Below are 14,884 nucleotides of genomic sequence, written 5' to 3'. Positions count from 1 at the left end.
CATTGTTGAGATGAAGGGGATGACGGGCAGTGGGGAACGTTGTTGATGCACGATGGGTGACAGGCACCGTGGCGCCATTGCCGACGGTGATTGGTGCAGAATTGAATAGAGGTTGAGGAGATGGGAAATTACCGGGGCTGGATGACATGTGGGACGAAGCGCCGGTGTCGAGGAACCACTCGGCAGACTGAGGAGGACCAGAGGGTGGCACGTTCGCCATGGCGAGGGCGGTGAGGAGGGCTGTTGGTTCCAGACGTCCTGCGGTGGTGGGGATGGGTTGGTGAAGACACTGGGATCTGGAGAAGGGTTGGCGGGGTAGTAAGCCTGGTGAGGTGCGGTGCCCGGCCGGGGGCCGAGGACGCCTGCGCCGGGTGCCCGGAACGGCATTGGCCACGCCTGGACCATGCCGGTCCAGGGATTCACACCTGGAGTCCATGCCGCTGGACCGCGTGGCGCGGAGTAGGAACCGCCGAGCTGCTGGTAGTTGCCAATTGCCACGGCCACGGCCGCTACCACTGCGGTTGTCGGAGTGAGGTGTGGCGCCGCCGGTGCCAGCCGCCGGAGGATGAGGAGCGGGCGGCGTGCTATTGGAGCCGCCGTCGCCGGTGGTTGGAACGGTGGGACTGGCGCCGCCAGTAGCGATGAGGGCCTATTGTGCGGCCGTCTTGGCATGCTCCTTATCATACTGCTCCTCCAGAAGCAGGTAGGAGCGTGCCGAGAGGAATGTGTGCGGCGGTTGGCGCACCGTGGTGGCCGGGATCGCGTGACGATATTTGGAACTGAGGCCGCGCAGCATGTTGAGCACTTGACTGGTCTCGCGCACCGGTTGCCCGATGTCCCGGAACGCGTCGGCAAGCTGCTTGAGACGCCCAGTGTACTGCTTGATGTCCATGTCGCCCTAGACCAGGTTTCTGTACTCAGCTTCCAGGTAGACGGCGCGGTGGAGCTCGTTGTCGCGGAACTGCTCACGGATGCCGGCCCAGATGCGGTGGGCAGTGGCGTTGGGGGCGCGCACGATCGCACGCACATACTTGGCGATGGAATTGTATAACCAGCTCAAGATGCACTGGTCAACGACGAGCCAATCTGGATCGCGGCGCTGGGCGGCGGTTGGCGGCGAGGAAACATGAGAGCCGAGGCCAAACTTGCCGAGGAACGCATCGAAGAAACAGCGCCACTCGTCATTGTTGGGCACGGCAAGCTCAAGAACGACGGAAACATGAGACTTGATGTTCACCGTCTGGAGCACAGCAACGGGAGGAGTCGCGGTGGCGGGATTGGGAGAAGCGTCGCCGTCGATGGAGGACGTGGGGGAGGAAGCGTTAGAGGAGGCAGCACTGGAAAGGTGAAGGCCGAAGAGTGGGTTGTCAGCCATGTCGTCCATGGCGATGGAGAGGAGGAAGGAAGGGAGGACGGCGGTTGCAGCGGAGGGAAGCCGACGGCGAGCAGGCGGAGGATCAGCCCGAGCTATCCGATACCATGTAGAAAGAGTATAGGAGAGCCAACGACGTTTGCATTGATCTCACATGAATGTTTATATGTTACAACAAGGGTTGCTCACTTGGCAACTACAGCTATACTCTAGTGTACATCGTGGGCTCGGGCGACGCGCGTGGTGACCGCGCACGGAGCTCGGTCAAAGGCAGTTGCCGTTCCAGGCGTGACACTATTCCTCATCACGAACATTGTGGCCTTTGAAATGTGGACTGCCCAAATGGCGAGGCTACTCTTGCTCTGTTCCCAGATACTGAAATTTGTTGACAGCGCATGCAGGATAATAACAAATTAGTTCCTTTCCTTACCAAAGGATTTTTCTTTTGGGTGCAGAATTTAGAGGACCGGTGTAGGTTCTTACTTGAGGCCCTATCTTCCAGGGTGTGAGAGAGTGCACTTGCTGTCTAAAAATTGCTCATGATTGTTGCCGATTCAGTTCAGGTGCTGTCTTGTGCCATCGTCTATCGATGTCCATGCATCATATCTGCCGCGTGAGCCATTTGCCCATGACTCATGTTTGCAGATGCCGCATGAGCAAGCAGCAGGCCGACAAAGCCCTGTTCGCCAAAATCAGCTATTTACAGTATTTTTCTCTCACAACAAATCAGCAGCAACAGCAATAAGTCCTGCCGAACATATTCAACTGTAGAGCCTGGGCAATGGTCATTATGAGACCACAGATTCACATGGGCTCGCCTACTGGATGCTGCATTGCTGCTGCTATTTTTCAACGCGTTTCGTTTACAGAACACACCGATGCGGAGTTGGGGACCCTGGCGAACCTAGCCGAATCCAACCCGTCGCTCACCGAGTAGCCCCGTACTCGCACAAGCATCGAGCCATTTCAGTGGCAGAGCCAAAAATAATTTAGGAGCTCATACGATTCTCATTATCTAAAGAGATTTATTTAGAAAAATTCAATGTTTTTTCTTCATACAAAGGATTTCCCCCCTATGTTTTACTAAGAAGTCCAAACAACTGTCTGGGATGGTCTGGTTGTGGCTCCCCACCGCTAAGAACATATCGGATGACTTCAGTGCACATCAACTGATTCCAGATGGGTCTGCTCAAACCAAACACACTGTTTACAGAAAGAACAGAAAATTTAACAAGTTCCTTTTTAGTATATTGAACAACTTAAAAACAGGCCTACGAAGTTAGTTGTGCAAAGCGTCATAGTTTGCTAGCTTATTTGGCATATATCCCCAACGGTTTATTGGTTTACGTGTGTATTTATGGTATGATATGATGAAGAAGGAGATTCTTCTTCTTCTTCTTCTTTGAGGAATGATGAAGAAGGAGCTAAAGCTGGTCTTTGACGTCCTTTCTATCAAAAGTTGCAAAAGCTTTCGCTTCTTTTGAAGGTGGCTGGGCCTTTTATGAAATTGTATGGGCTCAGCTCCCTCTACTACTTTCTAGCCTAGTATGGGCCTTGTTTCTGTGTGCACAGACAGCCACAGTACTTTCGGCTTGAAGAACCAAGCCCAATGCTCGGGGTTATCACAACGGAATCCAAGAAAATGCCCCAAAACAATACTAAACACCTTTCTAATCTTCAGAGTTTTATTACTTCACTGGTCCAATGCTAGATAACTTGAAACGTATGAGCCTAGGTGGAATACGGTTTGTTTCTATAATACTAATATAGATGCTCACATACACACATGCACTTTCTCCTATATAATTGCTCGAAAGATATATATTTCACGACGAGAATCAGCTAAGCGAGGCTTAGCTCGCCAAATAAATCAGTATAATTATCCCCAAACAGTATATACCTGATGGATTTTGTAACAAGCAACAAAAGAACTTTGAAATTAGTTTAATTATCCCTAAACAGTACAAACCTATTGGTACAAACAGTAGAATATATTTTTTTTTGTTAAAAAGTATAGGCAAATTTGAAACCAAGTACATCTCCCAAAAAGAAAAAAAATAAAACCTTAAACATTTGAGTCAAACAACCAACTAACGTCGAGATCACTCGATTTCGCCCTTCAACTTCTTGGGTCCACTCGTTCAGATTCAAAATCGGAGTGGTGGCAATGGTGTGTGTTGAACTGCCGATGCAACAACGAGCGTGGTGCGGCCCCCACAGGCACACCCCATGCCACGCAAACCAACCGGCTCCCTCCAACGGCACAACCGTCCACCCCACGCATCAAGATCCGCGCGGCGTGTGCCACCCTCGTGATCGATCCCCCGCACCCGGATCGACCAGAATTTGAAATGCTGTGCTCAAAAAGAGCCGTTGCCCGTTTCCAAAATCTAAACCACCGCCAGGTGGGCCCCGACCCCGCTCCTGCCCCGCGCGTCAGCCTCCCGTTCCGCTTGGATCCAACGGCCGAGCCCAACCCCAAATTCGAAACCACCAATTCTAATCTAGCGTGCGTTTTTAATACCACTCTCGGATCGACTCTCCCTCCCAGCAGCATAAATGCCCGGCCTTTTGCGGCGTCCCCGATCTGATGCTCCCGGCCGCCTCCGTCTCTCCTCGCCGCTACCGCCGCCCCCGCCGCTTGTGGGCTCCGCTTCGTCCGCGCTGCGCGGCCGCCTCGAGCTCGAGACCGCGTCGGTAAGCACAGAAGCACCTTCCTTCACCTCCCCCCCCCCCCCCCCCCCCCCTCTCTCGATTCGCTTCACGAGTAGACGAATTCTTTCGATTCGAGGACGCCGCCATTGACCGACATTAAGATTTCATGAATTGATAGTCTGTTCCGCTCAGGTGTATTTTTCTTGTTTGATCTGGAGCAGGCTGTATCTGTTATTTTCTCTTTCTTTTGGGGATGCTGCGGAGCGAACGCTGAGGAGCGGCGAGGAGTTTTGATTCAGGTGTAGAGAGTTTCTAGTATCGATGGGGCCCGAGAAGGGTGGAGCGAAGGTTATTGGCGGCGGGGGAGGCGGCGGTGGGATCTTCAACCTATTTGATTGGAAGCGAAAGTCACGCAAGAAGCTGTTCTCTAACTCGCCCGGTATGTGTTTGTTAGAATGCCTCGCTTCCTGGAAGAGCTCTTGTCTCTGATTAATGCTTTCGTAATCTGGTCTCGTGATCTGTTCGCAGAGGGGTCCAAGCTTGTCAAGAGGGCCGATGAAACCTTGCTGTCAGGGCGTCTCCACTTGGTGAGTAATCTCTGGGCAGTCCTGCTCTGAACAGCAACTCGTTACTGCTGTTATACTATTGAAGGGGATTGCGTTCACTAATGTTTAGGTGGATGCATTTGTGTAGGGTGATGAAGATGAGGGGATTGGTGTATCAAGCTTCAAGGGGAGCAGCGACTACAGCTGTGCGTCTTCAGTGACCGATGAGGAAGGGCGTGAGATGAAGGCGCCAGGTGTGGTGGCCAGGCTCATGGGCTTGGACGCCATGCCCACCTCGGGTGTTCCAGAGCCGTACTGCACACCGTTCCGAGACACAAGATCGTTCAGGGACAGCCACAGCCTCAAGAGGAGCCCTGAGTACTCAATGAATGACCAGTTCGGTCATGTTCCTCGAAGAGTTGATGGCTATATCAGGAAGCCATTGGATCTCAGAGCACCGAAGATGCCAAGTAGCCCGATTGAAAGGTTCCAGATGGAAGCATTGCCACCAAGGTCTGCAAAGCACCTACCGATGTCTCACCATAGATTGTTGTCCCCCATCAAGAATCCAGGTTTCAGTTCAGCGAGGAATGCTGCCCAGATCATGGAGGAAGCAGCCAAGATTCTTCAGCCAAGGGCACAAGCCAGCTCTAGGGAGAAAATCTGCTCTTTTAGCCCGGCACAAATTCCTTTGAGAGTTTCGGAGCCAAGAGAGAGCATCCCTCCTTCTCAGAGGACTGTGCCTCTGAAGCCACAATCATCCAGGACCGCTCCTGAGCTACCAGATGTGAGGTTCTCCAGAGCACAGCAGATGAACCGAAGCTGGAATAGCGAGGAAGATATTGTCATATTCAGATCTTCGATTGATTCTTATGAGATTAATAATCCTAGTTGTTTGAATTCGAAGAACAACAAGGGAAAATCTATTTCTTTGGCAGTCCAAGCAAAGAACAATGTCCAGAAGAGGGAAGGCGTAACTGGTTCTGGGAGGAATTCAGGATTACAGAAGGAGCATGATGAGCAAAGAGCAAACCAACCATGTAGGAGTCAGTCTAATCTCCAGAGAAACAAGCCGCAAAAGAAGCCATCATCATCTGGCACTTCTTCCCCTGTCCTTCGGCAAAATAATCAGAAACAGAATTCTTTGGTAACCAGAGGTAAGGTGGCACCAAACAAAACTGTCTCAACACAGCAAGGCAGAAAGCTGATGGCAGGAGATTCCTCTTCTGGGAAGATCAAGAGTGGAAGCAAGATATCTAAAGTTGGTGGCAGAAAAGACATCGTGGAAAGCATAAGTGGTGATAGAGAAGGATCGTCGTCAAACAACAAGGACTTCCCACAGAAGAAACGGTTGATAGAGAGGAACTCCACCAATGAGAAGGGTACATTTGTGCCCGAAAAACCAGTGGGTAAACTTAAGAAGCAGGTTCAACCTAATGTTGTTATGGATGAGCACATTAAGTGGAACAAGGAAAGTAAAGACACTACAGATGTTGTGTCATTTACCTTCACCTCACCCTTGGTCAAACCAGTGGCAGGACCGTCCAGACTGGCGGGTAAGTGGGATACAAGAGGCAATCTTGATATGGATGCAGGATGTGATAAAGATGATTCAGATAACAAGGCCGAAGGGCTGTCATCAGTGGGTCTGAACTTTGTAAATGGTGATGCATTGAGCCTTCTCCTAGAAAAGAAGCTGAAGGAGCTAACATTAAAAATTGATCCATCAATCACCTTTACGAGGGGTGACACATTTGTGCCTGCTACTTTTACCTTGGAGGAACCACCAACCTCTTCATGCAGCAATTGGGGCTCGGAAAGTGGAGTATTTGACTGTAGCCCTTCTGAAGTGAAACCTTCTCAATATGATTATTGCCCTTCAGCCCAGTCATCTACAAAAGGTCAAATTTTCCGAGGCAGTAAAATAAAGGTACATATTTGTTTGCATTACCTTATGGTATATATCACAACAACAATTCCTGATTATGATGAGTATCTTTGTGAATAATATGATAGGACGGCAATACAATCTAATTATAATAGGAACTATCATTTTACATTTTGCACCAATAATTTCTTTCTGAAGTGGATTTTGGGAAGGATTCCATGTCATAGTAGAATAGTGTTTCTTTCACTGCTCAATATGTTTAATTGTTTATGGCTTAATGTTATTATTACTGAAATCTGCTTGTGAAAAAATTTAAGGCACCTCTGTAGCTGTTCCCTGGTGACTATTCTAATGGCAAGAATTGGATTTCATCAATGTATTGTGTTTGACATAATCATGAGACATGACTCATGACATGGCACCAATGTTTTGCACAAACTTTCTGGTAGTTGCCTCTTCTGTGGTGCTTGTCTCTGAGCTTTAGTCACAGCTCCTTATGAATATACACAAGACCCTCTCTGCTGATCCCATCAAAGAGGAAGAATTAACATGTGGAATAATGAAAATGGCAGGGTGTTTTCTTTGTTTTAACATGTGGAATAATGAAAATGGTAGGGAGTTTTCTTTGTTTTGGATATGCTAAAGGTTCCTTAGTAACTTAAGATTTACATTCTGGAGAGTCAAAAGTGTGGTCTTACTATGTGTGGCAGTATAGTATATTGCTTGACTGCACGAATCCTTTTCAGCTTATGTGCCACTTTCTAGTGTATTTGCGATTCTAATACAATATTTCACATGCATTTAGGTGGAAGAACAGGAAGAATGCAGCAGCATAAGCAATGCAAGGAAGGAGCAGGAAAATGATGATCTAAGTCCCCTGTCTGTGCTTGAACCAACCTCTCTAAGTGAGAGTTGCTGGTCTTCCGAGTGTTCAGGCAGCAGCAGTGGTAATTCACCTAACATGAATTTCTGCTATTTCTTGAACTGTTGACATTTTTTTACCCCTGAACATTAATCATTTTTGCCTCATGACAGGGGGTAAGGGTTATTCATCACTTTTTGATGTTAAGAATGCCCAAGGTAATTTCTTGATTAACCCAGCATCAGTTGATATTGAGGCAAGGACAACAGACTCAGCCTCTTCCGCTTCAGTAGATACATCAGATGTTTCAGATGTCACCCAATGTTCTAAAAGATCAAGACACACAGAGCTGGAGTACATTGCAGATGTGCTAAGCAATGTCAACTTGACAACAGATGAACTGGGATCACTCTTTGTCAATCAGGATAGATCAGCTTTGGACCCCCTCCTCTTTGAGAAAATGGAGAATATGCATGTGTATACACAAGGGAAGGAACCTTTTTGCCATCGAGGGTACAGGCGGCTGTTGTTCGACTGCGTAAATGAAAGCCTGGAGACAAGACGCACAACCTACTTCCAGGCAGGATATGCAGCATGGAGCAAAGGAGCAGCAATGCTGAGCCGGGGCATAGAGGCCGAAGTCTGCAATGAGATCACCAGCTGGAAGAGCATGGGAGACTGGATGGAGGATGAGCTTGTCGACAAGGACATGAGCAGTGGACTGGGCACATGGGTCGATTTCCGGGTGGAAGAGTTCGAGGCTGGTGAGGAGGTGGAGAGCCACATACTGAGCTCACTGCTTGACGAGGTCATCGGCGACATGGTCCTGAGACGACGGCAGGAGTGTATATTTGTAATTTGAGATGAATCCTGTAGTTGTTGCTCTGTAATTTTGTTTCATTTTGTTGTTACATATCCCCTATTTATTCTGTCACCCAAGACATGTTGTTCAAATCAGTGATAAATGTTATTTACCCAATGGGATAGATAGTTCATCGATCGCTTTCAGCTTGATTACTGAATGAGCTTGCCCTGCATGACATGGTTTCTGAAGTTTTTACCTCTGTCATAGGGAACTCTATGGCCGTTTCTACTCGTAATTCAATCAACACTTCCTGTGTCTGCTGCAACAATTCATTTACAAGGGAGGAAAAAGAAAACATTGTGTTGTGCCTCCCTGTTATGTGGCTGCTAGTGTTGAGGGGGGGTGACCGGGTGAGGTGAGTGAGCGGCGGTGACTGTTGTGCTACAGTACCCGCTTGTACTGTTAACACTCAGGGTTGTGGCGGCTGGGGGCTGCAAGGGCGAGAGGAGGCTGGCCGGGGCCTTTGCCCACGGCCGAGCACGAGGAAAAGGATTTTCCTTCTTAATTCTTACTTGATTAGATTGATACATCTTCTCTCTTTATATAGAGAGGTTTACTTGACTCCCAAACAAGACTTACTTGACTTCTAAGTGAGCGACTTTTATCTCTAATTAACCCTAACACTAACGGATTATATAGCCAGCACAGGCCCAATAGGCCCTTGACATACTCTTAACACTCCCACGTTCACGTTGTGGTGCGTTGCGATGGACCGGTAAGTGTCAGAATAATGTGGCTGGCCTGCATAAATCGGCGTGGCATTATAGCGCAATCAGATCTTTTCATGGGCTCGCCGACAGGTCAAGCCGGTATGTCAGAATTATTGGAATTCAGTTGGTTTTATTTCTTCAGGTTTGATATAGTGTCTCACTGTTCTGTGTTACTTCAGATATTGTTGGTGTGGTTCAGAGCGTATCTGCCACACTCAGTGTAAGTATAGGCCATGTTTAGATTGCAAAAAAATTCAAACCGATGAATAGTAGCACTTTCGTCTTATTTGGTAAATATTGTCCAATCGTGAACCAACTAAGCTCGAAAGATTCATCTCGTGATTTCCAACTAAACTGTGCAATTAGTTATTTTTTTTACCTACATTTAATACTCCATACAAGCGGCTAAAAATTGATGTGATGGAGAGAGAGTGAAAAAACTTGGAATTTGGAGGTGATCTAAACAAGGCCTCACTTGATCTTTTACCAGGTCAGAATTCAATCATTCAGTGATGTTGCTTATAATTTCTCTAATCACAGATATAAGTCCATAAAAAATGTCTCAAATTAATTCTCTTAAGTTTTGCCATATCTATCTAAACTTTGTATTTTTGTGATCTAAATTTAACATAGATTAATGAAACAATATTGGCACTACTAGATTAATGATTTAAAATAATAATAATTTCATTATTTAAGATCCTTTCGATTTAAGATTATTTTTTTATAGATATTGTTTCTAATAAAAAAATATCAGTTCCTAATCGACTCATTTCATTTCTTGGCAGTGGCAAAACTGTTAGTATTCTCTTTGGAATGATCTTGCTACTACGACTGGCCAATAGCTTTTGGACATGGTTGACAGTTCTCCCGTCGTTGCGCCCTGATCGGCTTACCCCATATTTAGCTTGTTCGGCTTTTTTTTTTCAGCCGGAACAATGTTTTCTCTCACAACAATTCAGCCAGAACAGTGTTTTCAGCCAGTTTCAGTCAAAATTCTGTCAGCCGAACGGGGCCGAGCCTAAAAGTATCTGATTTCCAAGGTATGTCATCTAATCTCTGTTCAATCTTCTTCAAGTTACTGAAACTGCTTCGTGATAACTGTGGTGCTGAAATTTGTCTTGTGGGTGTGTCTCTTTCAACTATAGGCAAAAGTACTCTTGCGATTAATCCAGACCTACCTGAGGCTCAGAATCTTAAATCATGGTAGTACTTATCTCCTGAATGATGTGAGCTTGTTGTATGTTTTTAATCAGTATAGTATGCTTAGACATGTACATAATTTGTCAAATAGGTATCACTCTGAAGGCAAAGTTACTTCACTGGCACCAATTGGTGCAGAAATGGGTGCTACACGGGCTGGTGGCTTGAAGTCCATGTATTCTGATGAGTTTTTCTGTCTCACATCACCAGTGATCCTGCTATGGGCCAGGAAAAGGTACGATCCTGAATATTCACTGAAATGTGATAGTACTATTTATATCTTTAACAGGGGAATTACAAAATTGGAGAAGCCCCAATTTGACTTGTTTTTGCTTTGCAGCCTGTTTCCTTCAGTTTGAATGCCATCATAAGCCACATGAAGCCTGACCAGAATATGTGGTACCGTGCTTGCAAGACCTGCAACAAGAAAGGTGACTGAAGCTTTTGGATCTGGATACTGGTGTGAGGGAATGCATTTACAAGGGGAGGAAAGCACTGTGTTGTGCCTCCCACGTTCACGTTGTGGTGCGTTGCGATGGACCTGTAAGTGTCAGAATAATTCGGCTGGCCTGCCTTGCATAAATCGTCGTGGCATTATAGCTCCATCAGATCTTTTCATGGGCTCGCCGACAGGACAAGCTGGACGTGGTCGAGCGAGGCCAGGTCTATGGGTCTAGTAGGCGCTAGAACCCATCATTTATTGTCCTGCATTATTTGCTCATACTATCAGGATCCTGTCTTGAAAATGATTTTCGTTAGATGTTCGCGATATATAAGTGGCCTAGTAGGCGTTCCAGTATGAACTTCCTCCACTGACAGTTGCATTGCATGGATGATCTCTTGTCACACCGGCAGAAGTCTTGACAGTTTGCATCTGTTGAGCTAGGAAGGAGTTCGGTGCGTATGGTGTGCATGCCAATGGTCACGTCAGGTCAGGATGATTCTTAATAATCGGTACTTACTGTTCGCAGGTCAGAATGTATGGAAACATGTTTTTTTTTCCTGCTGAGCTGGCATCGTGGTGCAGTACAAAGGCCTAGTTAGCACGACTGTGTCCACAAGATCACGGCTCAGTCCGATTGGTGTGAGGATGATGAGCCCAACTTCTCGGCGAATTGCACTTGCACCTGTGTCAAATTCGTCCAGCCGTGGTTAAATTTGTGAACTACGGCAGGCGATCGTCGGCCAGAAGAGAGCCAAGAACAAAATGCTAGATGGCTGAGTTACATTACATTACATTACATTGTTAAATGGCATCGCCCCAACTGGCCAATTACTAGTAATGAGGGAGCGAACAACCGTGCCTTCAGGTTGGGGCGACCATAGCAGAAGGTCTAGGCCGCGTTTCTTATGGTTTGGCCGGCACTGGCAAGTGGCATCATGCTTATGGAAAATCTTTGCGTTCCGTCACTTCCAAAGGTTCCACAGAAAGGAGCTGGCGGGAGAAGAAAAGATGCGTGACCTGATCCTCCCTAGCTCCCTGCAGTAAAATAAAAAATGGATCCAATCGGGCCAACCCGTTGGGCTGAGTGGCTGACGCGGTGACGCCGACTCACCAGATGGCCCCATGCTTGCTCCCCCATCCAGCCATCCCCGATTCCCCGTCCCATCGCCACGCCCGCGCTCAGGCTTATCACCGGCTCGGCGGCTCCCATTCCATTCTTCTTCTCCATTTTATAACCTCTCCCCTCCCTCCTCTCTCCAGCCTCCCCTTCCCAGTTCCCACCACCTCCACCGCCACTTCACCACAGCCAGGTCAACCCGGCGCAAGGAGCACGAACAGTCCAGCGGAGCAAGCGCAAGCGCAAGCGCAAGCGCAGCCGCAGGCCATGGACGATGACATCGACAGCTCCTGCTCCACCCCGTTCGCCAGCGCTCCGTCCAGCCCCGGACGTCCCCACGCCATCGGCGGCGGCGGCGGAGGCTACTTCTTCAGCGCGCCGGCCAGCCCCATCCACCACCTCCTCTTCTCGGCCTCGTGCTCGGCCTCCGCGACCCCCGGCGCCGGTGTCGGGCGTGGGTGCGCGGGCGACGCGGAGTTCGAGTTCGGCGGGCCTGGCGGGCCCATGATCTCCGCCGACGAGCTCTTCCACAACGGCCAGATCCGGCCGCTCACCCTGCCCCCGCTCCCGGATCTCGACCCCGGAAGCGACGACGACGACGACGACTGCGGCAGCGGCCGCGCGTTGCCGACGCGCGGCCGCGACCTCACGCCACGGAGTGCGTCCGTGCACCGCCGCGCGCGGTCCATGTCCCCGCTCCGCAGCGCGTCGCCGCGGCTCAAGCTGATCAATGCGCTCGTCCCGGCGCCGGATCTCGGCCCCGCCGCCCCCGACGCGACGGGAACGCATGGGGAGGAGGCCGCGCCGCCGGTCACCGCCTCGTCCCGCTCGTCATCGTCCTCCTCCACGTCCTCCTCCTCGTCGGCCGCGTCGTCGTCGGCGCGCGGGTCCCGGCGGTGGGTGTTCATCAGGGACATGCTCCTCCACCGCAGCAAGAGCGAGCCAGGCAGCAGCAGCAGCGCCCACTCGGGCGACGGCGCCCCCGGGGCGCCGCCCGCCACCGGCGCTAACAACAAGCCCGAACGAGCCTGGCCGTTCTCGCCGGCCTGGGTAGCCAGGGACAGGCTCGCCGCGAGGCTCCGCCCCTCTCGCGCGCCGCCAGCAGCGACGGAGGCCGCTGGCGGTCCCGACGGCGAGGATGCGGCCGGGTCGAGGGCGCAGGGCAGGGGCCGCCGCCGGCGACGTTCCACTACGGTGGCGGCGGCGCACGAGAGGCTCTACGCGGCGCCGAACCGTGCGCAGGCGGAGGAGATGCGGCGGCGCACGTTCCTTCCCTACCGGCAGGGCCTCCTGGGCTGCCTGGGCTTCAGCTCCCGCGGCTACGGCGCGCTCCACGGGCTCACCAAAACCCTCAACCCCGTATTCTCCCGGTGAAAAGTTGCCGTCAAAAGGCTCCCCCAAAAAAAGTAAAAATCGAAAGAAAATCAGAGATCAGAGCTTGAGAAAAAAAAGGGTGTTGATTAGCCACCTGTTCGTCATGTTCATGTAATGTACTATGCGAGCATTTTCATCTTGATTGTTTGCGTGCGTCCTGTAATCTGTATATAGGTGGTCTAGCACTAGCAGTGTCAGTGTTGAGTTCGGAGTGGAAGGTAGTTTGCCGATGGTCACGTCAAGCAGAGCGTCTGAGAGAATAGAGATGCAGACATGAGATGGCGCGAAAACAGTCGCTGGCGCCTTTTCTGTGTGCTGTGCGTGGTAGTGTGCCCAAGTATAAAGCGTGTACTGCTGCAGCATCTGGGAAGCCGGCCAGCTCATGCCGTTTTATGCCAGAGAAAAACATTATATCATGTTGATAAGCAAGTCTGATGTATAAATAAATCGGGCCAATAGATTTGTAGTGCGTACTCTAGTACGTATCGATAGATTTGTAGTACTTATCGCTCCTTCAGCTCGTAGATGTGTTAAAGGCCCTAATAGCTAGAGGTGGGTGAATAGCCTATTAAAAATTTCTACAATAACACTTAGCAAACCGGTTAGACAATTATAAGACGAAGCAAGTATTGCGCTAGTCTATTAAAAATACAAGCCACCGACCACAATTCTAGTTTCTAACCACACAATGGCTATATCAATATAGTAAGTTAGTGAGCTCTCAAAGGCTAACTAAAGAGCCACACTAACTAAACTAACAAGCTCTCACAACTAGCTACACTAAAGAGTTTGATAACTAGTTTACGATAATGTAAAGAGAGTGAGCAAGATGGTTATACCGCCGAGTCGAGGAGTGAACTAATCAATCACAATAATAAATGCCAATGAAGACCAATCACCTCAGAATCAAATGATGACACAATGATTTTTTACCGAGGTTCACTTGCTTGCTGGCAAACTAGTCCTCGTTGTGGCGATTCACTCACTTGGAGGTTCACGCGCTAATTGGCATCACATGTCAAACCCTCAATAAGGTGCCGCATAACCAATAAAATGTGAGAATCACACAAACCACGAGCAATTCACTAGAGTACCTTTCGACTCTCCGCCGGGGAAAGGTCAAGAACCCCTCACAATCACCACAATCGGAGCCGGAGACAATCACCAACCTCCGCTCGACGATCCTCGCTGCTCCAAGTTGTCTCGGTGGCGGCAACCACCAAGAGTAACAAGCGAATCCCGCAGCGAAACACGAACACCAAGTGCCTCTAGATGCAAACGCTCAAGCAATACACTTGGATTCACTCCCAATCTCATAAAGATGTTAAATCAATGATGAAGATAAGTGGGAGAGCTTTGGCTAAACTCACAAGGTTGCTATGTCAATGCAAATGACCAAGAGAGTGAGCTTGAGCCGGCCATGGGGCTCAAATAGAAGCTCCTATGAAATAGAGTCATTGTACCCCTTCACTAGGCACTGCTCGGGGTGACCGGACGCTCCGGTCAGATCGACCGGACGCACCCTGCCAGCGTCCGGTCAACGGATGGCTGACATGTCATCTCTCTCTTCAAAAACTGAGCGCCCGATCCCAACAATCAAGTGATGACCGGACGCAGCACCGTGCCATGACCGGACACAGGACCCCAGCGTCCGGTCACTTCTAGTAAGGTTCCAGCTACGACCGGACGCATCAGTTCGATCATGACCGAACGCTGGGGCTGCGACCAGACGCGTCAGTTTGATCATGACCGGACGTAGGACCCCAGCGTCCGGTCATTTCCAATAAGCCTCCACTCGTAACCAGACGCGTCCGGTCATGCCCGACCGGACTCACCCAGCGTCCGGTC

At 49.6% G+C, this 14,884-nt stretch overlaps 2 protein-coding genes across 4 annotated transcripts; both read left to right on the top strand.

Moving 5' to 3' along the window:
- The first annotated feature begins 3,934 nt into the window (after positions 1-3,934).
- Positions 3,935-8,375, top strand: LOC136540073 (uncharacterized). Of its 3 annotated transcripts, XM_066532062.1 has the most exons (7): positions 3,935-4,069; positions 4,249-4,466; positions 4,556-4,614; positions 4,721-6,502; positions 7,266-7,407; positions 7,496-7,540; positions 7,613-8,375. In XM_066532062.1, exons 2-7 carry the CDS (start codon positions 4,349-4,351, stop codon positions 8,182-8,184), a joined length of 2,718 nt encoding a protein of 905 aa, XP_066388159.1. In that variant the 5' UTR covers positions 3,935-4,069; positions 4,249-4,348; the 3' UTR covers positions 8,185-8,375. The 3 variants fall into 3 exon arrangements, with proteins under 3 accessions (XP_066388159.1, XP_066388157.1, XP_066388158.1); XM_066532060.1 differs by having other exon boundaries at positions 7,496-8,375; XM_066532061.1 differs by lacking the exon at positions 3,935-4,069 and having other exon boundaries at positions 4,190-4,466; positions 7,496-8,375.
- Positions 8,376-10,953: 2,578 nt separating this feature from the next.
- LOC136540072 (uncharacterized) lies at positions 10,954-13,502 on the top strand. Its single transcript, XM_066532058.1, has 2 exons — positions 10,954-10,997; positions 11,072-13,502. Exon 2 carries the CDS (start codon positions 11,660-11,662, stop codon positions 13,034-13,036), a length of 1,377 nt encoding a protein of 458 aa, XP_066388155.1. The 5' UTR covers positions 10,954-10,997; positions 11,072-11,659; the 3' UTR covers positions 13,037-13,502.
- The last annotated feature ends 1,382 nt before the right edge of the window (positions 13,503-14,884 follow it).

The sequence above is a fragment of the Miscanthus floridulus genome, chromosome 2 (assembly GCF_019320115.1).
Source record: "Miscanthus floridulus cultivar M001 chromosome 2, ASM1932011v1, whole genome shotgun sequence".
Classification (NCBI taxonomy): domain Eukaryota; kingdom Viridiplantae; phylum Streptophyta; class Magnoliopsida; order Poales; family Poaceae; genus Miscanthus; species Miscanthus floridulus.
Note: the sequence above shows the minus strand (reverse complement) of the source record. Positions and strands in the feature narration are given on the sequence as shown.

Bases quoted from the DNA above. Each gene is read 5' to 3' on its own strand.
- LOC136540073 (XM_066532060.1), top strand. From the start codon at position 4,349: ATGGGGCCCGAGAAGGGTGGAGCGAAGGTTATTGGCGGCGGGGGAGGC. The intron at 4,467-4,555 runs GTATGTGTTTGT...ATCTGTTCGCAG, and splicing joins GCTGTTCTCTAACTCGCCCG to AGGGGTCCAAGCTTGTCAAG. The intron at 7,408-7,495 runs GTAATTCACCTA...GCCTCATGACAG, and splicing joins GTGTTCAGGCAGCAGCAGTG to GGGGTAAGGGTTATTCATCA.
- LOC136540072 (XM_066532058.1), top strand. From the start codon at position 11,660: ATGGCCCCATGCTTGCTCCCCCATCCAGCCATCCCCGATTCCCCGTCC.